Raw genomic sequence first — 25,111 nt, forward strand, 5'->3', positions numbered from 1 at the left:
CCCACACGCGATGGCAATCCTCGGCGCAGCGTTTGCTTAATGTTGCTTGAGCGACAAGGGTCTTTTATGTTTGCAACTCGTAAAAGTTATAAACTAATGTTGTTATGGACCCCTGTATTCCGTCCTTGTCATTGATGATGATGTAATTATCGTTTCCGTAAATAAAGCGGTACCCTTCTTAGAGGATTTTTTTCACGGACATCAGATTTGCTATTAAGACAGGGACGTACAGCACATCACGTATGTTTTTTATCGATGGTTTCTCGCTGCCATTTACACACTTTATTGCTGCAGACCCAGCGCCTTCAATATTTACGAGGTTGTGGCCATCCGCGAGGTCATCGAAACATTCCTTTTTCTGCAGCACCTGACTCATTACTCCTAAATCTATAATCCAACTGTTCTCGGTTTCATACAAACCTTGGAATTCATTAGGTAACAACAATACACTTTGGCGTTTTCATGCGATATTTTATTTTAATTTTCTGGATGCTTCTCTTTTCAAGACTTATATTTTCTGTAATCTGCTTTTGTATGTCCTGATTTTTTACAAAAAAAAACCTTTCATTTTTTGGCTCCGTGCCTACCTTTTTTTTCTTTATAGACCATCTTCATTACCGATTCATTTATCAAGTAATCCTTTTCTACGTCCTTTTTGTCCTTATGCCGCCTGTACTCGTCGATTAGCTTTCTTTTGAAAAATTCTACTTTAAGATCTTTATTGGGTTTACTCTCCAGAGAATTATGAAAGTGTCGTATGAGATCGGTACACTGCTTAATAATACGTTCACAATAATATCGTCTGGAATAACTTACACGAATCTAACTAGCTTATCAACATACTCTGATATTGTAGAAATGTGGTACATTATGTCACCCTTCTCCGGAATCACTGTACGGAAAAAACGCCTGTAAAACATTTTACTTGATAGAGCGGCCTTTTGGTGATATCCCTGAGAAGGTCCCACTGCTCCTTTGCGGACTTTGCATTCCTTATAAGTCGTAGATGGTTGTCTTCAACTAGGAGAACGATAGTGATTTGAGCCGCTTCGTCCTTCGCGATCCATGCTGATCCACCGGTTTGGCGCTTCATCTTTGACGAACTGCCAGTTTTTATCCTTCGTCAACAAAAGTTGCACTTTATAACTTCGTGTTGAGTAATTGTTATCGTAGAGTTTCTATATAACGGTGCGCATACTTGTAACGGGGTTTTAGGTTTTCCCGTTACAAAGGGGAGAGACACGAGCTGCGCGTTAGGCAGCTCGTCGCAGGGGGTACGGCACCGCTTACCTGGGGCCTCGTGTGCCAGTCCTTGAAGTCGGCAATCGGCCCGCTGCAGCCACAGGTGCTCGAATCTGGTAGCAGGCGCGGTGCGGTCATAATCGGCGATAGGTCGCGGTTCTGATTGCGTACGCAAGGAATCGGGGAAAGAGCCAGGCGCGTCAAATAAAGAGCGAGGTTGATAGATAAGAGCGTTTACTAACTAGTAGAATCATAAGTAATACAGAACAAAATGAACAAAAGGGTTATGTCGGAAGAATGAACAGGGTACAGCGGTGGAATAAAGAGAGCAGGCTGCAGTAGCGTAGAGAGAGAGCAAGCAAAGTAACTAGCCGGTACTTACAGTACGAAGCGGGCTACTTGCACACACACTCGCTCGCGGGGCTCGACAGAGGCTTGTCGCAGCAAGCGGCCCACGACTCGTCTCCCTCGCTCGGTCGTCCTGGGGTCGAACGGGCGCACCAGGAACGGCTTCGGGGCACGTCGTCTCTCACACACTCGTACGCGACTCGCGAACGTAAGCGGGAGCACGGAAGGTCGGCGATTGCGGGGTAGCTTCCCTTTCTGCCAGACAGCTCAGCTGGGCGCGCGTTCGTTCTCTCTCGAAGGCGGGCTCCCATTGCCGCGGCGCTCGCTCTCTCGCGGCCGCGACAAGCCGGCACTTGCCGCGCACACGTGCTCACGCTCTCTCTCTCTCTCGCTCGCCCGCATTCTCGAGTGCCCTATAGTGCTCTCTCTCTCTGCCTGTGAACATCTAGATTATCAATATAGTTATAAAGTAGTGCGGACCAGGCGGAGAGGGACGTAACGAGTGTCTAAACTCGTTACACACTTTTTGTCTTTTTTATTCACTTCAGTTTTTATACTTAATTGTCAATATTAATGTAACTTTCGTGCAATAGAGCCCTAGGCCTATAATTTATAGGATTTAATTATCACACTTTATTTTAATAAAATACACTTATACAAAAAATATACAGTTGTATTTTTTCAACGATATAATTAATGCAGCCCCTTCCTACATTAAGTAACTTGTAAATATCGCGACGCAGAATGCTTAGCGCTCCAACCGTGGTGCACTCAGCTTCGCACTTAAATGACGGACACTATTTTTTGGCTAATAGTTGAGAATACTAGTATTTTGTACGAGAATTGATAGGTCTTCACTTGAATATAACTGATTTTTGCAACTTTAAATCGAATTTAAATTTTAAAACGTCGTCAGATATATCAATCAAAAGTTATCAAGAATTTTAGACTAACAATTTAAAATATTGTAGACACTTTTTTCATATATCTGTATGAACTGAAATCGATACTATCTAAATAATGTAGATATTTTGTATAGTAGATATATGTAGACAGAATAATGTAGATATATGTATGAAATACTATGAGTTATTTATTTAAAATATTGATAACTTTTGATAGATTTATCCGAGAAGATTTTAATATTGAAATTCAGTTTCAGTTTGCAAAAATACACAAACAAAAATTATATTTACGCGGAGACAATATATTAATGTAGCCATAGAACAAAAATATGATTCTTATCTGTTTTCAGTTTTCAATCTCAAAGTATCACTTTATTACATTAATAACACTATAAATTCAACGTTTTGACTGCTGATATAATTTGATTATAATTTTTCCATAGATAGTAAGAAATATCTAGAGAGTCTGGAAGTATTTACAGACGGAACTGCAGAATCTGAATGCCAAGTTTGTCATAAATATATGATTAAATTTATAAAATGATACAAAATAAAATAAAATGAAACTTTAAATTTTAAAAGTAGATAAAGTAAGAGATAAAAAAGAAGAGAAAGGAGAGACAAACAAGAAGGAAAGAGAGATAGAAGCAAGAGAAGAAGTGGGGGATAACATCAAAGAAAAACGAGGAGAAAAAGGAGAATAGAAGAAGACGGAGAAGGAAAGGGAAAGAAATAATGGAAAACTGAGCAGAAAAGAATGAAATGGATATTTTGCGGAAGATTTTAAGACGAGAGTTTGCTAGTTGCGAACCTTAGGCCGGATACGTATGTCCTCAGGAAAGTCATCAAAAAAGTCCTCAGTAACGTCCTCAAGAAAGTAATCAAGAAATTCCTCAAGAAAGTCATAAATAAAGTACTCAAAAATGGCCTCAAGTAAGTCCAATAGAATGTCCTCAGAAAAGTCCTCAAGTAAGTCCTTATAAAAGTCCTCAAGAAAGTCATTGAAAATTTCCTCAAGAAGTAATAAAAAAAGTCCTCAATAAAGTCGTCAAAAAAATAAAAAAATCCTTCTAGAGAACTTTCTTGATAGAAGAATTTTTTGAGGACTTTTCTGAAGACTTTTTTGAGGACTTTACTGATAACTTTTCTTATGACTTTTTTGAGAATTTTCCTGAGAATTTTCATGAGGACTTTCTGAAGGACTTTTTTGAGGAATTTCCTGAGGACTTTTTTGAGGACTTTCTTAAGGACTTTTTTGAGGACTTTATTAATGACTTTCCTGATGATTTTCTATCGGACTTTTGCGTGTTTTCAGTTGTTTTCGTGTGTTTATGATCATGTTATAGCGCGTATGTGTGTGTGGGGGTGTTAAAACTGACGAATGAATTTAGGGCTGTCAATTAATAACTTGAAATAACAATCAATTTTAACAACTTATAATATTTTAAACATATTTACAATAAGTAAGAAGTATATATAACAAGATAAATAAATAAAACAAAAAAATAACAAACTTTATGTACATAATTATTTAAACTATTTAGTTTAACATTTCTTAATGTTTCTAATCTTTTTCCATTTCACAATCCGGACCATCCACACCCTCTTCTATCTTTTCATCTGTTCCTTCGTCACTATTTTCCTCTTCCTCATTTTCCTGTTCATTATCATCTTGTGTACCTTGTTCTTCTTCTTCTTCCCTTCCAATTCCTACTTCATCAGGTTCATTACTGTTGTTGAAAGTGTCCACCATTCATTTGGATGTAACAACGTGCTGTGCGCTGAACGTGATGTGTAGCTCTCTAGATCTCTTTTTGATATACATCCTGTGCCCATTCTTCAACACGTTGCCAGCACTCTTCAGCAGTATCAGCTGCATCATTATGGTATATGCATTCTTTGCATGATCCCCAAGCATAAAAGTTAAGTGGATTCGTGTCAGGAGTACGCGCTGACTATTACCAATCCAGTGTGGATATATCTACAAGAAACAAAACAGTTCACAATTAAGCTCAATTTATCTACTTTTTGATTGATATGCATTCCAGGTGTGTGTGCTTCCGTGTGTTTGTTGTACCTCATCCAGATGGTCGCGCACTTGTAGAGCAGTATGTGTAGGAGCGCCATCATGCATGTAAATGATGTTAACTTGCTGTTTTAGTTTAAGTGCGTCATCCAGAAAATTTGGGAGATCATGCTGTAGAAAATCTAAGTACGTGTCACCGTTTAGATTTTGTGATAATGGTACTGGCCCGACTAACTGATTTCCAATCATTCCCGCCCATACATTAATCGAATAACGATGCCGTGTTTGATCTGTAATTGATTAAGAACATGTTTATAACCTTATTAATAAATCAATTTATTAATAAATCGATGAGTAAATAACCGTTCATTTTTCTGAGTAGAAATTATTCCCTTGTGTTTTATTAACAGTATTTTTCATCACATACAAAAACATATAACTAGAATTTCTAATATCAATATTTATTATACTTCACTTATTTTTTGTCATAAAAAACGATGATTCATTAAAGGGATAACTCAAACGGATTTTATACGGGTAATCAAATTATATAATATACATAAAACTAACTTTACGTTCTCGGACCAAATGCTGGTTTTGATGACTCCATGAGTGTTCATTGTGTTGATTGAACATTCTAAAACGTCCAAATCTTGACTCGTCCGTCCATAAAATCCTGTAAAGTATTCCTTCACCCTGTTCAATCGCATTCAAAATCCAGTAACTGTATTATAGTCGCGCTTCCGCATCTCAAAGTTCTGTTAAAAATATTTTTGAAATATAATCTTGATTTCTTAACTGGATATGGATCTTATTCTATATGTACATCTTTGAATAACTGTTAAATGACAATGAAATTTCACAAAACTATACACGATGGTTTTCGAGGTCGCTGAACACATATTTAACATCATATTGTTAAATAACGCACAAAAATTGGCTTTTTAAAAATAATTTTCAGCAAAAATTATTTTACCAAAATAAAGACATTAATGTAGTAAGATATTCGTTAAAACTAACGAAGTTGAATGTAATGACTTTCGTGATCATGATAAGACGATGGCTTCGAGAATGCGACAAACAACGGCAACAAGAGCAGCAGCTGGTGTAAAACAAACCAGAGTAACTGCAAGAGCTACAGCCGCCTACAACGTCGTACACAGAGCCGCGGATCAAGTAAATCAACCGCTAGCAAGTTATTCACCGATGCCGGACGAAGATTTAATAGAACCTGTACCACCTGCACCTATTGAAACCAACGTCATCGGCAACGATCACCAGGAGAAACAGCGCCCATCACTTAAGAACCAAGATCATCGTAGCTACAACAACATGAGGGAAATAGACGTACTGCAGGACTACGAACTTGATCGTCCAGGTTAAACATAAGGTGAGAAATTAGCTAACCAGCAAGCCAGTAATCGTGATTCTATGAGAAACAGCTGTATATATATAGATACAAATACGATTATAATCAAAGATTTAAACTTCGCGGTGATTGAGACATTGCGCATGAGAAACGCCGCCGCGTGTGAGTGCTATTCGCGAAGCGATTTCGTGACTCAACAATAGACTTTGTATACAGTGACAGCGAGAATATTATCCGTTTGTAGAAAGCCATACGTGGAGAAGTAAAAGCAAAAAATAAGATTTTATTGGTCATGTTATCGTCGGCCGCGCATGTAATGAATTCCTTGCAGTATGGCAATTCTAATGTAATAGCGGCTCGAATCTTTGATAATCTCTAAACTTTACCCTCTATGTGTAGTGGAAAAGCGTGGAAGTTTTAGCTTTAGTTAGCAAACATTAGCAAGCTAGAAAGAGTCGGCTTATCAGCGATCTAAACAGGACACGCTTCCAAGAATAGTGAAAGCTTCACAGTTGTTTGATGTTCCGTGGAGCTGGAAAATCTTAAACGGGCTTGACGCGGTCGGGATCTAACTCTGCGCGCAAAATGGTACCACATTTCCAAACCATCGACACTCCATTCGTCTTCCACGGCGTCCATCTTGAAGCCGAACGCACGGATAATAAAGTCCTGCCTGAGTAACATATCGTACTGCAAATCCTGCTTGCACGCATATGCCTCGATTGATCGGACTATCTTGTCGATTTCGATCATCAGCCGCAGCATTCGCAGCAAGCTAACTGGTGTCCTCGAGAAGCCATTCACCACCCCAAGGATCCCTTTGACCTGAGGTCTGAAGTCCTGCGTGATTCGGCAGTCTATTACTGATACTTGTGCACCTGAGTCGAACAGTGCACTGTATGGTCTCCCGCCGATGAGCAATACAAATAGTAGACGGTTTTCCGTAACCTCGTCCACAATAGGATTCTCACTACCAGAGACTATTAGACACTCAGTCTTACTCTGCACGACCTCTGCTCCCAGCGGAACCGAAAAATCTTCTAGCTCCTTCGTCGCGTTCCCAAGACGTAGGCCAGCCTCCTCAAACAACTCCGAGAATCCAATCGTCCCGCTCGTAAACTTCTTACAATATGTTGTTAGACCTGTCCGGTGCCTCGCTCGATAGGGCAACTCGCTGTGAAAACTCGCTTGTGAGCGCTGCTTCACACGGCTGGCACCTATGGCATTCCTGTCCATCATGCACCTCCAAGCACTCTTTGCCGTTAGCTCTCTGTCAGCGGCTCTTAAGTCGTCTCGTAAGCTCCTGTCACCTCTCGTCCGTCTCCGTCTTTCTCGCTTCCAGGGCACTCACCCTTAAGTTGGTAGCCCACCGCGAGCCACTGCAGAGAGCGTCGGATCCGTGCTCATTGCCTTAATTAATTAAATTTAATTCTAATTACTGACCTGTTTTCCACCCATCTACGGACTGGCTTGCAGGTTACACACGTGCTGAATGTGCAATTTGGGGCCTGACACACCTGTCACGACTCACTCCACCTACCCAGGGGACAAACCGGAGCATAATGCGTCGGACCCGTGCTCATTGCCTTAATTAATTAAATTTAATTCTAATTACTGACCTGTTTTCCACCCATCTACGGACTGGCTTGCAGGTTACACACGTGCTGAATGTGCAATTTGGGGCCTGACACACCTGTCACGACTCACTCCACCTACCCAGGGGACAAACCGGAGCATAATGCCCCGTCTTGCGACACCGAAAACAGACCGAGCTTCTCGGTGCCTGGTTGCCTTGGGCCCGATTATTATTCGCGCACTCAGAAATCCTATGGCCCTCGCCATTGCAACCATAGCACCTTCCTCCAAAGTTCACCCGTTTGCGGCCGTTGATTCTTGCTTGGTCTCTCGCAGTTTCCCTGGGTCTTAGGATTGAGGTGTTGTTTCAGTGTGGGCTGCACGGTACTGCTCGCCACACACTGATCTACCTTCAAATCGTTGCTTGACGAACCCCTAGTCGAGATAGTACCAGAGGCGTTTCCCTTCTTCTTCTTCTTCATTGCCTTTGACTTTTACGCCGAAGGTACATCCGCTTGGGCAGCCACGGCACTTGCTGCCACGTGACTCTTCTTGCCCTTGCCCTTGTAAGCTGTATCCTCAATCAGTAGATTGTCCTTGGCAGAAGGGGGTGCCACCTCTTCTCGTACTCACGGTGCTTCTTCAGCTTCTTCCTGTAATACTTTATATCACGTAGAGAGTAAACTGACTATTCCCGGAGGTACCTTCCGTATTCCAGGTTTAGTCCCACCTTAGCCAGTTGAACCTGTTTCCTTTCTGACGACGGAGGCCTTATTCGCCTCACGACGCTCTCAAACGCAGTTAGATAATCTCTTATAGATTAACCCATTAACGCCGAAAAAGCCAAGTTTTAACTTTACTTTGCGTTTATTTTTGAAGTACTTAAACATCAAGAATATGTCTAAAAATGACTTACTTTATGTTTTTCGTCGCTTTATGTTATTGTTTCGTCGCTCTACAAGATTCTAAAGTCATAATGATGATTAGATTTCAAGAAAAAAAATATGACGACTTTTTTCGAAAAAAGCACTGAAGAATTTGTTGAGAAAAATTAAAAAATCAAATTTTCTATCAAAACAGCATGTTTTTATTCAACAAAAATGAACACAAGTTTGCACAACAAATGTACGTCTCAAAATGGCGGCGAAGTAGAAATTTCTTTTTTAACTTCAGAAGCGTTTTTCTCGAAAACTAGACTTTCGCAAAAAATTTCTAGGAACAAAAAAGTCTTAAAATCAGTCAAGGAACACTATCAAATTTTTTCAGAATTTTTCGAGACATTTTTGGAAAATCGGATTTTCCGGATTTTCCAAAAAGTCGAAAATCGTCTTAAAAAATCTAAAAAAATTTGAGAGTATTTCTTAGTCAATTTTAAGACTTTTTTGTTCCTAGAAATTTTTCGCGAAAGTCTTTATTTTTCGTACATTTTGGAATTTTTAATTTTTATAGGTCATATTTCGAAAGTTTGAAATGTTTGTGCAAACTTGTGCTCATTTTTGTTGAATAAAAACATGCTATTTTGATAGAAAATTTGATTTTTAAATTTTTCCCGACAAATTTTTCAGTGCTTTTTTCAAAAAAAGTTGCCATATTTTTTTTTTTTTTTCGTAAAATCTAATCATCATTATGGCTTTAGAATCTTGTAGAGCGATCCCAAAAACATAAAGTAAGTCATTTTTAGATGTTTAAGTACTTCAAAAATAAACGCAAAGTAAAGTTAAGACTTTTGGCTTTTTCGACGTTAATGGGTTATAACGGGGTTTTAGCTCGTGCTCTTTTCGGGCTATTTCAATATAATAAATAATTCTCGCGGATTAATATTTTAATAAAGCGAAGTGCGCTATTCAAGGCAACCCTGTGCGCCAGCGCGAACAGTGCTTGGGTCCAGCCGCATCAGCTTGCCTCCTTCCTTACGTAGAAATTCGGCCCGCGGAGAGTGTCGTGAGCTACAGGTTACTTGGTGAGGGACAACCTAAAGAGTCTCGCGGCGAAGTAGTTATACAATAAGGCAGGTGTATCGGAATAAGTCGCTGCGGATTTTGGTAGAAACGAATCGTGTATTTCAGGCACTAACGAATACATACAAGCGCGCGTGGTGGCGAAATGTGAGCGGCAGCGAACAAGGCAACGACTTGGCAACGAATTCGCTTAAAGCGGCTCGAGGCAAGACGCAATGCCGAGCAAAATGACAGGGTGCGTAAGTCGGGCGAAAAACTAAAGTGACAAATGCAGTTAGCAAGCAATAGGAGAGAGAGAGAGCCTAAGAGAGAGAGAGAGAATCGAGTAGGTACTTACAGTAGTTGTCGTCGGTTATTAGAACGGCAGCAACGCACGAACAGTAGATCGCGACCACGCTTACTCCTGTCCTACACTCACGCGGGCGTTCTCGCTTCCTAGCCTTATAGCTGACGGAATTCCTGTCAACATCAGCTATGCGCCTTCGCTTATCGCTGGCGATCTTTGGACTCGTATAATCGTCACTGCGTACTCGCTTACTCCTTCGAGATCTCTCGTAACGCAACAGAAAAGATGTTACTGTCAAACTATGCTAGCGTCCGTACTTGTCTCTGCTCGCATGCCAACTGACTCATTGCGCGCTCTCCTTCTCTCTCCCCTTCGCGATCGCGGTCTCTCCGCGACATCCGCGCTAAAGACTATCGATAGTATAGATCGTAGGACTCGACTCTTACCTTGTTCACTGACATTTCAACTGCGCTACAAATTACAAATTATTATAATGCACGGTAAAGTATAAATATGATTAATAAACAAACTGGCTGCAGGGAGAGAGAGACATAACGAGAATGCGACTCGTTATAGGGTTAATCAACGATCTGCGTTCGACGAGCCAACACGTCGTAAAGCTCCTCCCTACGACAGCACCCGACAATAATGATGGTGGAAACTCATAGAAAACTCAATGTGCTCCATGTTCTGAATTTATTAGCCAGCTACATCTCCGCGCGATCAGAGAAAATCACGTCCAAAGCCTAAAGCACCTCGCAATCTGGAAGATGGTACACCCGCACGCAACGCTCGAGTTTCTCCAGGAAACGCACCGCTGACGAATCAGAAACTCCATTGAACTTGAGATTCGGCGGGGTGATTCATAGGAGCTTGAACGCATCCGTAGCGGTGTGATCGGCATCGGTGGTGGACATGCGGCCTCTCGTACTCATCAGTAGAAATAGCATCACTCGCCTCACTAGAATCTGAGGAGTTCATGTGTCTGTCACACCACCTCCTGTCAGGTCTCTTACTGCAACGTGATCTCGCCCGGTCCGTTTCACTTGACGGCTTTGGCGATAATGCCAGAAAGCTCAAAGTTGTCACGTCCGACAACGATCGCGGCCGGCGAGGCACCTGGAACATACGAGATAGAAAAAGAGAGAGAGAGAGAGAGAGTGAGAAAGAGACAGACAGACAGGCAGACAGGCAGACAGACAGACAGAGAAAATCACAGCAGCAACCTTCCTCTACCTATCTTTCTCTTCTCCGTCGTGCTCATCATACCATTGCTATTGTTGATGTTTCTATTGCTGCTTGTCGTTGAGTATGTGTGTGTACGGGTGTCGCTATTGCCGATGTTTGTATATCTGTTGCTGTTGCTCTTATTGTTGCTTCCGTCGGTATTCCTGTTGTTATTGTTGTTGTTACCGCTGCTTTTCTGCCCTTGATTCGCCTTCTCTCCGCTCACCAACAACACCCAAAATGTCCGCCTGGCAAGCTGCTCACGCGTGCACGCCCGCGTCACCTCGCCGGAAAATCTCACGCGTACCAATGTGGGTTCCTCGACAGTTTGTGGCTGGGCTGGACCCAGCCAATTTTCCTTTAAGCTACTCCCACACATCGGGCGTATATTCATAAACACAAAATAATCGTCAGCGAGAACGCGGGATAAACTCTTCTACAATCGAAACTCGGCACGATATGACGTGCGTGATGTCCTGTACTAGATGCTAGTACCAACTGCCGAAAAATCAGCGTGAGGGTGCGCGCGCAACTTTTCTTTTCCTCTTTGCTCTCCGCTCTCCTTCTCTTTCTCTTCTCTCTTCTGTCTGTCTGTCTGTCTGTCTGTCTGTCTCTCTCTCTCTCTTTCTCTCTCTCTGTCTCTCTCCTCGCTCTTCTTCACCTGCCGTCTACGTCCTCCTTCATCGCTCGCCCTAACGCCGCACCTTGGTAAAAGAAGAAAGCTAGCATGAATGTGTGTTCTCAACGCACGTACTCGTAGTCTGGCGTGGCGCGCAGATCCCAGCGAAAGCCCGACGGCAGGAAAGACATCTATGCCGCGATTCTCCGGCACATAATTGAGATCAATTTGAACTGATACGATAGATTATATCAAATTTTCTAGACTAAAAAATTGTTTTTGATAGTCGCGGTCTTCCATTGTGTCTTCTGGTATGATTTTTATGAAATCTTTTTGTAAATTTTTTAGAATATAAGTGTCTCCTGAAAAATAATGATTCTTGCATGATATAGAAATGTTTGCATTAAAGATAAAATTTTGCTATATATTGCCTATTCACTAGAGCACTTACGAATTCTTTTTCAGTTTATTTCAATTTTTGCTTTTTAGATATCTAACAATTTCTAGGATATAGTATTAGTATTACTCTTTTAAATTTATAATATAATATGTTTTTCATTTGTGTATTAACTTATTCCATTTTTCCTGGTATTCCATCAAAGAATATTTTTCCTAGAATATTTTTTTATTTGTTACCTTTAAATTTTTAGATTTAATCTGTTACCTTTAGATTTTTAGATAATAAATAATTGGGTTAATTTTGCAAACTGAGTTTAAGGTTATCAAGTAGATAAACAAATAGCAATCAAAACTCATGTATGTATATGCATAAATTAGAAATTGTGCACAAATATTTTAGAATGTGTGAATATAAATGAAGTCTAGAAAATGAAACCGAAGTTAATTGAGATTCAAATATACAAGTCAATAATTTATATTGAAAAACAATAAAAAATATAATAAACAATAAAAAGTGTATAGAATTATAAATTCAATCAATAAAATTATTATGGAACTTTAATCTCTCTTTCATTGTTATAAATTTTTCACTTCCAAACCATTGATTCGAAATTTTGCTTAAATATTCTAGAATGTGTGAGTGAATTCAGTATAGAGAATGATACCAAAATTATTTGTGAATCAATTATACAATAATTTATATTGAAAAATACGAGGAAAAATATAATAGAAAGAGTAATAATCGATACAGAATTGGAAATTTTCACGATGAAAAAAATATTTAATAAAGCATGGTTTCAGACCTATTTTGTATCCACAAGTGTCATCTGTATAACATTCAACGGGAAGGAAACATTCTTTAAAAAGAATGAAAATTTACTTTCAATTTGGCAAAGATCGTTTTTCGATTGGGGCCGTCCCTGACGAGTTATTTGCTGTGCCCGATTCAATTGAGTCACCATGTATAGTGGATTACTTTGATTATCCATCATAATTTTTCTAAAACAATGATCGTAAAGAAAAATCTGATGGCTTGCAGTCATATGAAGGTTAATTATTTTTAATTTTTTTCAAATTTACACTTACAGGAATTTTTTTACGTTTTTGCCTTAGATACAAAATAAAATACACAACGAAGTCAACTGATATTAAATAATATAATTATAATAATATAATTATATATTTTAATAGTAAATAATTTGAACAAGATTTCTGGTTTGACGGTGACATGCAACACATCATTACCGCGTAGTAGAAAATCGTAAATCGAGAAAAAATAAGAGATAAAAAAGGGAAAAATACAGAATAGTATCATGAAAAGTGGAAGATGGGAAAGAAAAATGAAGAAGTGAAGGAAGAGGAAAGTAAAAGGCGAGGAGAGAAATATGGCGGAAAGAAAAGGCGGCAGGCAGAAGAGGTTAGGGAGGATGAAAGACAAAGGTACACAGGAACAAAAAAAGTGTCAAGAAAAAATATTAATTGGGACAACGAGGGTAAAAAAAAAAGAAAAAGGGAGAGGCCAGTAAAGAAAATTCTGGAAAAAGACGACTTGTGAACGGGAAACGGTATTAAGAAATGTATAGTAAGAGCAGTGACAGGAGAATGGAGAGGAAAGGACGGACAAAGAAAAGGTGGAGGAGAGAGAAAGAAATGGAGAGAAAAAGGGATAGAAGAGCAGGGAGAGACAAGGAACGGAGAAGGACAGAGAGAAGAGATATCTAGCGGAGAAAAAGGGGAAGCTCATAGAAAGACCAAAGGCAAAGAAGAGGAGGTCGGGAAAAAAGAGAGTTTTGAAGACGGCGGAGCAGTGCTTGAGCAATGGGACGGAGAGAAAAATATAGTAACAGACTAAGAGATTGAAAAAGAAAAAGTAAAATGCAAAGGTAGTGAGAGAAGAGAAAATGAGATGAGAAAGGAATAGATAATTTATAGAAGGCAGACGGAGAGAAAAATAAAATTGCTTGAGAGTATGATTAAAAAGAATGGAAAGAGGCATGAAACTGAAATAAACAATAGAAAATAACTGAGAGAATAGGAGAGGTATGGGAAGAGTACATAGAAAGGAATCTGAAATTAAAAAATTACCTAGTAGGCTGTTCTTGTTGAAAAAGAAGAAGGAGATGAGATGAAGCATGCAAGAAGAGATAGGGGAGACGATAAAAGTATCAGAGATTAGCAAAAACAGTAACAACACAGGAAGAAAAGAAGAAAAGGAAAGACAGGATACAAACACCAGAAGAACGGGGGAGTTAAAATTGGAAGAAAAGAGAGGGTAACAGGAGAGAGAAAAAGAGAGAAGAAGGGTACTAATATGGAAAAAAGAGGAGTCGTAGAGCTTTATAAATAAACCAGACAAAATGAATGCAGTAGAACTAGAATAGAGAAAAAGGAGAGTATCCAATCAAAACAACATACTAGTAAGAGGCATAATGAATTGGAGGGGAAAAGAAGCGATAGCAAAATGGAGAGGAGAACTGGAAGACATTTTACAGACACCGATGAAAATTTATACGACGGAGACAATGTAAGTATATGTGTTTTAGCTTTATCTAGGGGCTTTTCCACCTTCCGGTATACGCTCCTCCCGTACGTGATGACCTTACATATAAGCATACTCGATCATACGTCGAGAACAAACTCTGTTTACTTGGAGCATCAGTCTCTATTTTTGAATAAAGTACCAAACTCATCATCCAATCTAAGTGTGCTATAACCTGTGAGGGCTAAACCCAAACAATTTAATCTCTTCTATGAACGATTTAACAGCAGAATTTTGATTTTGTGTAACTTAATGGGTTAACAATCCATTCCCCTTTGTATAATCGATACACTCTCTCCTTTGTTTAATGATTTTAGTCGTCATATATGTAAGGCACTTAACTTTTTATAGATAACAGCCTTCCTATATTATGATCTGACTTTCACTTCTTCATGCAAGATATATGAAATCTGAACTGTAATTTTTATTTTAACATGATTTGAACTTCTGGCAGTACTTTTTACCGATAGTCTTTTACAGGATAGTTGATGGTTTCAGCGTTGCAACTGTCAATTGAGCGTGTATTATCAGCAGTCCTTATCAGGATAGTTGAAGATTTTTTTCGTTCTTGGTTCAAAATTCATCAGTCCTTTTGAAGATAGTTGGTTGTTTTAGCGTTGCGACTGTCCATCAACCGAGATCTTCCCAACAGTCCTGTGCAAAAACAATTGAAAATCCCTTTAGTTCTTAGTTTACTTATTTTTCCAACAATCCTCCTCAGAATAGTTAGAGATTTCTACATTACGACTTCGTTTTCATCGTTTTTCAAAAGAAGCTTGTTTTATTCGTATTCATATTTATTGCAATGTCTTATTAAAATTGTATAAATGATCCCGATAATTTAGGTACGTATGTGGATTATACGCTTTTCCCAAACAATATACAGACGTGATTAACGATGCTTACAATAAGTATTTTGGTTATTCCATTGTGAATCCAGATAAATCATGGGCGCCGAAGAAAATTTGTGCTTTTTCTCCATCGATATTAGCTCGTTAAAATAAGGATGATTCTAAATTATAACACTTGCGTTTTACTTCTTCCATGGTATGGCGTGAGCCACGCAGTTAGGCTGTTATTTTTTGTAATTGATCTGCAAGGTTTGAATAGTAAGAAGGAAATTTGTCACCAACACTTTAATAAACTCGAACCAAATGAGAGATGTAAACGTGAAAGATAGTCATTAGTTAGATGATAGTGTATATTTCGATCTAGATAAAGCTCTGCAATTGTTCATGTAAGGTTTCTTGAATAATTTGGTCAAGGATTTGGATCTGACCAAAAATAAATCTGAACAGCTAGATTTCTGGTTAAAAGAGATGAATCTCCTGGCTCTAACTTAGTAAAAGATAGTGTTTTAACTTAGTAAATCTCTAAAAGTTTAGGTTATGGTCAAATTTTGTCCTGAAATTCATATTAAACCACTCAAAAAAGAAACAGTTGACATTACCTACTTTCTGAAAAATTTTATTCATTAGGTTAGGATAAATCCTTGTTGACCAGTGTAATTATCGATCGTTTCTTTCGTTGGCCTGAGGCAATTTTTATAGCAGATTTGGAAGCCGCTCCGGACGCGTCCATCTTGTTATCCATATTGCCTGCCTACATTGGCGTACACTCGCGAATTATCATAGATCTGGGACGCTAGTTCGAGTCTACACTTTTATCGGGATTATGTGTGTTGTTAGGTACGAAAAAGATATGTACAAGTTACCATCCACAAGTGCAGGGACTGAATGCTCGATTTCATAGGCTATTGAAGGCTATAGTAAAGTGTCATGACGGTAATAACTGAATCTCCGTGATGCCAATTGTACTGCCTTAAAAGAGAACCGCTGAAAGCTAGTCTATGGCTCAGGCATACTTTTACCCACCAAATTCTTCCTCGCGAACGACACTATACGAGGTGTGTTCAAAAAGTACCCGGAATTATCGTTTTTCCAAAAAAATATTTATTTATTCGTTTGCATCAATGTGGTCTCCTTCAAAGTAATCCCCCCCAAATATAATACACTTATGCCAGCGTTTTTTCCAATCTTCGAAGCACTCTTGATATTCACTTTTTAGTATGTCCTTAGCACTCTCAGCGATTCGGCCTTTATTTCTTCAATCGAATAAAAACGCCGTCCTTTCATGGGTCTCTTCAACTTTGGGAACAGGAAAAAGTCACACGGAGCTATATCTGGTGAATATGGAGGTTGGGGTACGACTACGGTATTGTTTTTGGCCAAAAAATTACGAACAAGCAACGACGAGTGAGCAGGTGCGTTATCGTGATGCAAAAGCCATGAATTGTTTTTCCATAAATCGGGGCGTTTTTTTCATTTTTTCTTTGCTTCACGTAAACGTCGCATAACTTCAAGATAATACTCCTTACTAACCGTACGACCTTGTGATAAGAACTCATGATGCACCACGCCCCTGCAGTCAAAGAAAACTGTAAGCAAAACCTTCACATTTGATCGAACTTGACGTGCTTTTTTCGCTCTTGGTGACGTTGAATGCTTCCAGGTGGACGATTGTGCTTTGGTTTAGACGCCATAACCGTACACCCATGTTTCATCACCAGTTATGACCCTTTCAAGCAAACTTGGATCGTCGTTGACGTCGTTTAACAGCTCCTGAGCGTTGTTCATGCGATTGTTTTTTTGGTCAAAGTTCAGTAGTTTTGGAATGAATTTTGCTGCCATCCGTTTCATGCCCAAAACATTTGAAAAAATGTTGACATGAGCCAATTGATATGCCAACTTCATCAGCAACTTCTCTAATTGTGATTCGGCGATCATTCAGAACCATTTTTTCCACTTTTTTCACATTTTCATCGATTGTTGACGTGCTGGGTCGACCGGAGCGTTCGTCATCTTCAACGTCTTCGCGGTCATCTTGAAAACGCTTATACCACTTGTAAACACTTGTTTTTTTCATAGCAGACTCACCATAGACTTTTTGTAACATTTCACACACTTTGTTACACTTTATTTCATTTTTTACGCAAAATTTAATACAAATTCTTTGATCCATTTCTTTTAAAAAACGAAAATCGCCGAGCTCATAAAAACACGTCAAACCTTAGCGACTATCGCAGACAAAGTAAACAGTGAATATAGCTGAAAATTTTATCATACTTCAGGGGCATGTATACCAACACAATAAAAAAAATTTTAACAATCGGACTCTCCAGACCCGCGAAATTTAAAAATTCCTGGTATTTTTTGAACACACCTCGTATACTACGTCCGACTACATAGACTGCCTAAAAGGACATGTTAATATTTTAAAACCATTTCCTTTACGTCGCCACGGCGGAGGAAAAGTATTTATCTTCAAAGAATTAAAGACTTCATCGTATGTTTTTCCCCTCGTAATGCCGTGTACGACCCATCAGATCCTGCGTACAATGGTTTACATAAAGTCATCGAGCACAACGAAAAATCTTATGTAATCGATATGATATTGTCATAAATGTTACACCATCTAGGTAAGCCCCTATTCAACCGATCAATGTACCCAGAGCGAACGATATAAACCACAATGACCATAGTCCTATTGTCACCCACTTTGGATGAAAAGTGCGTTTCCTAGATCATTTTCAGGCTGGTTTCCAGTGTAAGTTGGTCGCTTTACATCTTTGAGGATTGTAGAATATTTACATTGTACGTACGGCGGTACGACGTATCCTTTTAGTTGAATATCAACAATGTAATACGCTTCTTTTTTTCGTGTTCCGTTATCACTCATAAGAGGTTGATGGAACACATATATTTTCTGTAATTCTCGACAGACAATCCTTCCTTAATGGCAGTGCTAATTGCTGCTCACCTTTATTCGGCAGAAGACTTTCACAAAAATGGTAGGGTAGTTATTTTATTTGTATTTCGTCGGTTTTTTTTGCACATCCTCATCTGCGTCTCTTTTTTTATGATCAGCGTCATAAAATCGAGCATCCGAATTTGCGTGCGGACCTATCTCAAGATGCATCGTATCTATAATTAAACCGAGAATCATTTATTTTAGCTACCTTCTACTTGCACCTAGAACGTTGGACCTTTTCTTTGTCAACGCGAATTTTCTAGTGGAAAACTTAAGGTGTTTGCGGTTGTGAATTTTCTAATGTCGATATGCTAGGAGCTCAGCTGGACACTAGCGTAATACTTTTTTTTGTAACCAGCGTCGTACGCGATTATAATATTTGTAACTTTAATGTTGTTAATAGCTAACAGTTTAATAAAAAAGAAAAATACATCTTGTTTCAAACTTAGATGGTTATTTGTGTTCATAATTCATGTTTCTAATTTTAATCATTAAGCCATTAAGCTGTTATATATTTTCATTTTGAATTTTAATAAAAGTGAGGAAACTAATTGAAAGAAAGGCTCTAAGAGCCTCTCTGGAAACTGTTAATACAAATAACTAAATATCTTAAGAAGGGTTGTTCAATAGAAAAATCCTGACGCCTGTATAAGAACCTGATAATAATACTTAATGTTGTTATGATTTGATACTGAATATCCGAGAGTCGATTTGAATGAGATAAAAAGAAACTGATCGGAGTGGTTGTCGATTTAAATTGAAAGAACGACGGTGATCATTGGTTTTTCTAGTCGATCTTAATTCAGAATCTTTTCAATACCATCAGATCGTGATTAAGGTGATTTGAGGGTTGGTACTGTACTTGGATCTAGAAATTGTAGGTTACTGTATCGCAGGTACAATACTTGCCAAGTAGAAAAAATTTGAATTGACCTGTCGTAGTTTTAAGACTCATAACACTCAAAAAATGGTTTTTCCAATCCTCAAAGCACTTCTCATAAGCACTTTTCGGTATAGCCTTGAGCTCTTTCAGCGATGCAGTCTTTATCTCTTCAATCGTTGCAAATCTCCGTCCTTTCATAGGTCTCTTTAGTTTTGGGAACAAGAAAAAGTAACATGGGGCCAAATCCGATGAATATGGTAGCTGAGGCATGATTGTGGTGTTGTTTTTGGCCGAAAAATCTCTCACAAGCAAAGATGAGTGAGCAGGGGCATTATCGTGATGCAAAAGCCATGAATTGTTTTTCCACAATTCTTGGCGTTTTCTTCGTATTGCTTCTCGCAAACGGCGCATAACTTCAAGATAATACTGCTTATTGACCGTACGTCCATATGGTAAGAACTCCTGATGCACCATGCCATGGTAATCGAAGAAAACGGTGAGCAAAACTTTGACATTTGATTGAACTTGGCGTGCTTTTTTCGGTCTTGGCTCATCTGGGCTCTTCCATTGGGACGATTGGACTTTGGTTTCGATATCATAACCATATACCCACGATTCGTCACCAGTTATGACCCTTTTGAGTAAATCTGGGTCGTCGTTGACGTCATTCAAGAGTTCTTGAGCGATGCTCATGCGACGGTTTTTTTGGTCAAAATTTAGCAATTTCGGAACAAACTTCGCTGACACACGTCTCATGCCCAAAACGTTAAAAAAAATTTCATGGCACGAGCCAAGCGATATACCAACATCCTCAGCAACTTCTCTGATAGTGATTCGACGATTTTCCAGAACAATTTTCTTCACTGCTTGAACGTTTTCATCAGTTGTTGACGTGCTTGAGCGTCTAGAGCGAGGCTCGTCATCTTCCCGGCCATCTTGGAAGAGTTTGTACCACTTGTAAACATTTTTTTTACTCAGAACAGTTTCACCGTATGCCACCGTCAACATTTCAAGTGTTTTGGAGCACTTTATTTTATTTTTTACACAAAATTTGATGCAAATCCTTTGATCCATATTTTTCGATAGCAAGAAATCGCCGAGCACGCAAAACACTTATAACCTTTACGCCTCTCACAACCAATCAAAAAATGCTATACACTTGAAACTTGATACAGATGTTCGGGAAGAGTGTACCAACATAACAAAACAAAAAAATCGATAATCGAAAGTACGTTGCTCGTGAAATTTGAAAAGTCACCTTACTTTTTGAACACACCTCGTATAGTTATTATAACTTATATATACAAAATTTTATGTAAACTTATATTCAATGTACTTATAATATTATTATTTATGTTTATATTTCTTAATCTCAATTTTAATGAAATTTATTGAGATTATTGAAAATTGAATTATACTATTCAATATTAGAAGTTCTTAAGAATTAGACTATTTTTGTTGTTGAATATTTCATTGATATTTTTGCATGAAATAAAAAGTTTTTTCTAAATAAAGGCATTAAAATATCGAGTATTTAATGGAAATAAGAGAAAACCCATGTCGATATGTAGATTACTTTGATTTCTTATCACTCTTGTTCAGATTTTATAACGTTACTGTCAAGTATCTAAAGTAATAAAATCTTTTTAATTTTTCAAAAAATATTATGAAACCAATAATATCAATGTAGTAGAATTTAATTAGACAATTTAATTGTTTCAGTGGGTCGAGGAATCATTTACAAACTTTGACAAGGGAATAAACTGGAGGAGCTATGTGGTGTGTGACGTGGCATACAACAATGTCAACAACTGGTTATGGACACCATTTATAGAACGAGGTCCAGCAAATCGCATGTATATAGAAATAAAATTCACAGTGCGTGATTGTTCGCTTTTCCCTGGAAATGCTCTTAGCTGCAAAGAAACTTTTAGCTTACTCTACTACGAGTTTGATGCAGCAACAAAGGAGCCACCGCCGTGGGAGCCCGATAGTTATAAGCTTATTGGTAGAATAGCGGCGAATGAAGGTCGCTTCAACAGTAATACCGAGGTGATTATCAACACTGAAGTCAAATCAATTCCTGTTACGAAGAAAGGTGTATATTTTGCATTTCGAGATCAAGGAGCTTGCATTTCCTTACTTGCTATTAAGGTATATTATATCAGCTGTCCCGAAGTCACAGTTAATTACGCTCGATTTTCAGCTACACCTACGGGTCGCGAGGTTGCTTTAATCGAACAGAGTCTGGGTCAGTGTGTAGCAAATGCCCAACAAGAACAACATGAGCGTCCAACATATTTATGTAAAGGCGATGGCAAGTGGTATCTAGCAAGCGGTGGTTGCCACTGTAGACCTGGCTATCAAGCCGATCCAAAACGTCAGCAGTGTCAAGAGTGTCCGATAGGCAAATTCAAACATGAACCTGGATCCCAAGCATGTGAAATTTGCCCTGCTCATAGTAAAGCGTCAGATTATGGATTTAGTGAGTGTCGCTGTGATTCTGATTACTACCGTGCACCACAAGATTCCAAAAGCATGGCTTGTACTCAACCACCGACGGCTCCGCAGAATCTTACTGTTAACTTCGTCGACCAGTCTACAGTAATCCTTTCATGGAATCCGCCTTATAAACTTGGTGGCCGTAATGACACTAACTATCGAGTACTGTGTGATGCTTGCAGTACTGATACCGTCAAATATATACCAAACAATCAACATGCTTTCAATGACACTAAAATTACTATAACAGGTTTAAATGCCGTCACGACTTACCGTTTCCAAGTATTTGCTGAAAACGGCGTTTCAACTATAGCACGTGTTCACGGCTATGAGCCACGATATGTTGACATCACCGTGACTACTGAGGCTTCTGTACCCAGTCTTGTGAGCAATTTACGTATTACTTATGTAAAAAGCTCGGAGCTCAGCATTAGTTGGGATGCTCCGGTCAGTGATCTTACTGAAACACATGATCCAGATGATCTTGTTGAGCGATATGAAGGTATAGTATTGATTATTTATTCTCCAATCCGAATTTAATCGTGGAAAGTTTAAGTTTGTTATAATATTTTCTGTACCTAGACAGTTCACAATTTTTAATTGTATCCTGCTATAACGGCTTTATGTTTAATGCAGAGGGTAGTTAATCAAAATGTAGGTATGCAAAACTGATATTAAAAGTTCATAGAGATCTAAATGTTGAAAGTTCAATTATTGCTATTATGATTCATAATTAAATTTAATCTTTAGAGAGCCAAAAGTGCCTAGAGGCATAAAAAATGAAATTATTTATTTGTATTTTACAAATAATAACTAATCAATTATTTATAGTAAATATTTTTTATTATGATGAATTTAGAAGCAAAGTCTAATACACAATAGAGTGGTGTATTTATGCTACTGTTAGATGAATCTTGTAAAATACATTCATAAATGCTCAGTCAGTTGTAATAAAATAATGATAAAAAATGAATCTATTTGATTATCTAAAACCTAAATAAAGCTAAAAATTTTAAAAATATTGCAATTGAATGTTATTTTGAAATTTTGAAAATTTTAACATTTGGCTTAACTATATCGGACCGGAATAACCTCTAGGTTTCAGGGGTCTGACATATTAACATCCTTATTTAATGTAACCCTAACTTGCGAACTTCAGACCATGTTTCTACAGAAATGTGATTTATAAATTTTTAAACCCCAAGCACCTAAAGATTAAATAATAAATAACAGCTATCAAAGTAGATTATTAAATATGTGCGATTTAGAATATACTGTAGCAACACCATCAAATTAAAATTTTTTTATTTCATTTCAATCAATTTAAAATTTTAAAATTATTGCGTTGGAATTAGAAACTCAAACTTTCATAGAACAAATATATGATATTAAATGGCTTAATTTAACATCTTTTAATTTTTCTACATATTTTAGTTTTTTTTACAAGATTTCATTGATAATAAACTTTATAATAATGGAAAAAGGAAAATAGTGAGAGATAGAAAATTCACTTAATTTTAATTATATTCAGCAACGTTTCGTCAGCACATTTGCTGATCTCTTCAGGTTTTATTGACAGAAAAACAACCAATTATTAACAATAAAGTTTTAAATGTAATTTTTAAAGGCAAATTATATGTATATGTGTGTACCTAATTTCTCTCGTAATCAAATTATTATAGGCTGAAAACGAACAGCTCGTAGCCAGTCACGTTACAATACAGTAAGAAATTAAGTATATCAAAAACATATATATATATATATTGTAACGGGGGAGTTCTTTCGGGGCGCGAATAGAAATCTCACCCGTTAGAGAAAGGATATGCCTTGCGTTGCGAGGCTGACCGCCACCTCGATCAGCTCGTTCGGATCAGCTCGATCTTCTGACCTCTCGCCCCAGAGCCCGAGAAAGCCCACACGTGGAGGGCACGTGCGGCGATTCCGGGTTGCCCAGTGACTCAAGGTCGGGCAGGTTCTGTTATGGGCGACAGGAGAGGAAAACCAAAGGGAGTTCGAAAGGAAAAGTCTCAGCCAGTTGTCGAAAAATCTACAGATTTATTTTCCTTCGCCGCGTTTGTTCATACAAAGATAACGCCGTGGCCGAGAGATTCCGCAGGGTATATCGCGCTCGCGATGAGAGAGAGAAAGACGCGCACTATCTAATTTCGCTTTCTGGCCGCGCACACTTACAATTAATGTCGGGAACTTACGCTGCGGGGCCGAGTTGCTGCTGCCAAGGGTATCCTCGACGGTTTTCGCAAATTGCGTCGGCTTCCGGCTCTTCCTCGCGGCATGCCTTCCAGTCAAGGTTTTCCCTGCCCGGGTTCGCAGTTGCCCGCGATCCTCGACTGTTGCCTCAGATCGCTCTGGGCAACTGGCAGTAATGGGCAGCGAATGACCTTTCCCTGGGGCGTGATTCTCAACGACCTTAGAACCACCGAGTCTTCACGTAATATCGGTCGGGAAGTTCCTTCAATTTCCAATGCACTCACTCGCGTTTTTCTTGCCCGCAGGTCCGGACTTGACTAATCGTACGCATTCCTCACTCCTGTGTCGCGCACGCCGGCCGGCGGCCTAATCGCTCTCTTTCCCCTTCCCCTTATTCCTACCGTCCCGTGCTACGCGCGCCTAACACGCGCTGGCCGGCGCCCTAATCTCTCCTCTCTCTCATTTTATAGGCTCAAAATTTTCGCCTTATACTCTACCTTACTTCTGCAATGTAGGGACTTTGAAAAAAAAATGTTTAAAATCGTTTGTAAAGCATTCAATTATGATTCTATGTATTTTTTTATGCCAGAAATGGATTCAGCGTTTAATTTTACATAGGAATATAGTATTGCACTCGAGGTAAATATATTCTACAATGTTATTTGAAGGTTAAATAGTCATTTCTACAATAGATAAAATACTAATACAATAGATTTAAATTTATTCTAAGAATAATTCTTTGTAAACATAATTTTTAACCTTTCTTGTTTGTGTATAATTTCCTAAATATATTTTGATAGAATCCCAAGATCTAACTCTAGACATTGCTACATAAAGTTAACCATGATTGAATATGTCTTTTGGAAGGTCGACAACCGTTTTTTCTAAAGTTTGTCCTTGAGCTTTATTAATAGTCATTGCAAAAGCTAGTTTGATTGGAAATTGTCTTCTCTTGAATGTGAATGGATAATCATTTTCACTATACAAAGTTATACGATTTATAAAGACAATTTCGTTAGCTTTATCACCTGTTAAAATTTTACATTTTATTAAGTGATTCGATAAATCTAGTATTTGCAATCTCGTTCCATTGTACAAGCCTTCATTACGAGGGTTGCTACTTATATTTTGAGCCTTGGCAATACTAAGTGTTTAGAGGCGCCATCTGACGTTTCCAGTGGAAAGTTTGACATTTTTAACCATAATCTTCTTCAG

The 25,111-nt window shown here is 38.4% G+C and overlaps 1 protein-coding gene across 7 annotated transcripts in view; it reads left to right on the forward strand.

Moving 5' to 3' along the window:
- The window catches only part of LOC131674343 (ephrin type-B receptor 1-B), an 819,189-nt gene that overhangs the window by 365,124 nt on the left and 428,954 nt on the right, over nucleotides 1-25,111 (forward strand). For all 7 annotated transcript variants that reach the window (XM_058953013.1, XM_058952971.1, XM_058952996.1 and 4 more), the window contains one exon: nucleotides 20,909-22,190. In XM_058953013.1, coding sequence (XP_058808996.1) covers nucleotides 20,909-22,190 — 1,282 coding nt within the window. The remainder of the gene's footprint in view (nucleotides 1-20,908; nucleotides 22,191-25,111) is intronic.

This window comes from Phymastichus coffea, unplaced genomic scaffold (assembly GCF_024137745.1).
Source record: "Phymastichus coffea isolate CEN01 unplaced genomic scaffold, Cenicafe_Pcof_1.1 PCOF00014, whole genome shotgun sequence".
Lineage (NCBI taxonomy): Eukaryota > Metazoa > Arthropoda > Insecta > Hymenoptera > Eulophidae > Phymastichus > Phymastichus coffea.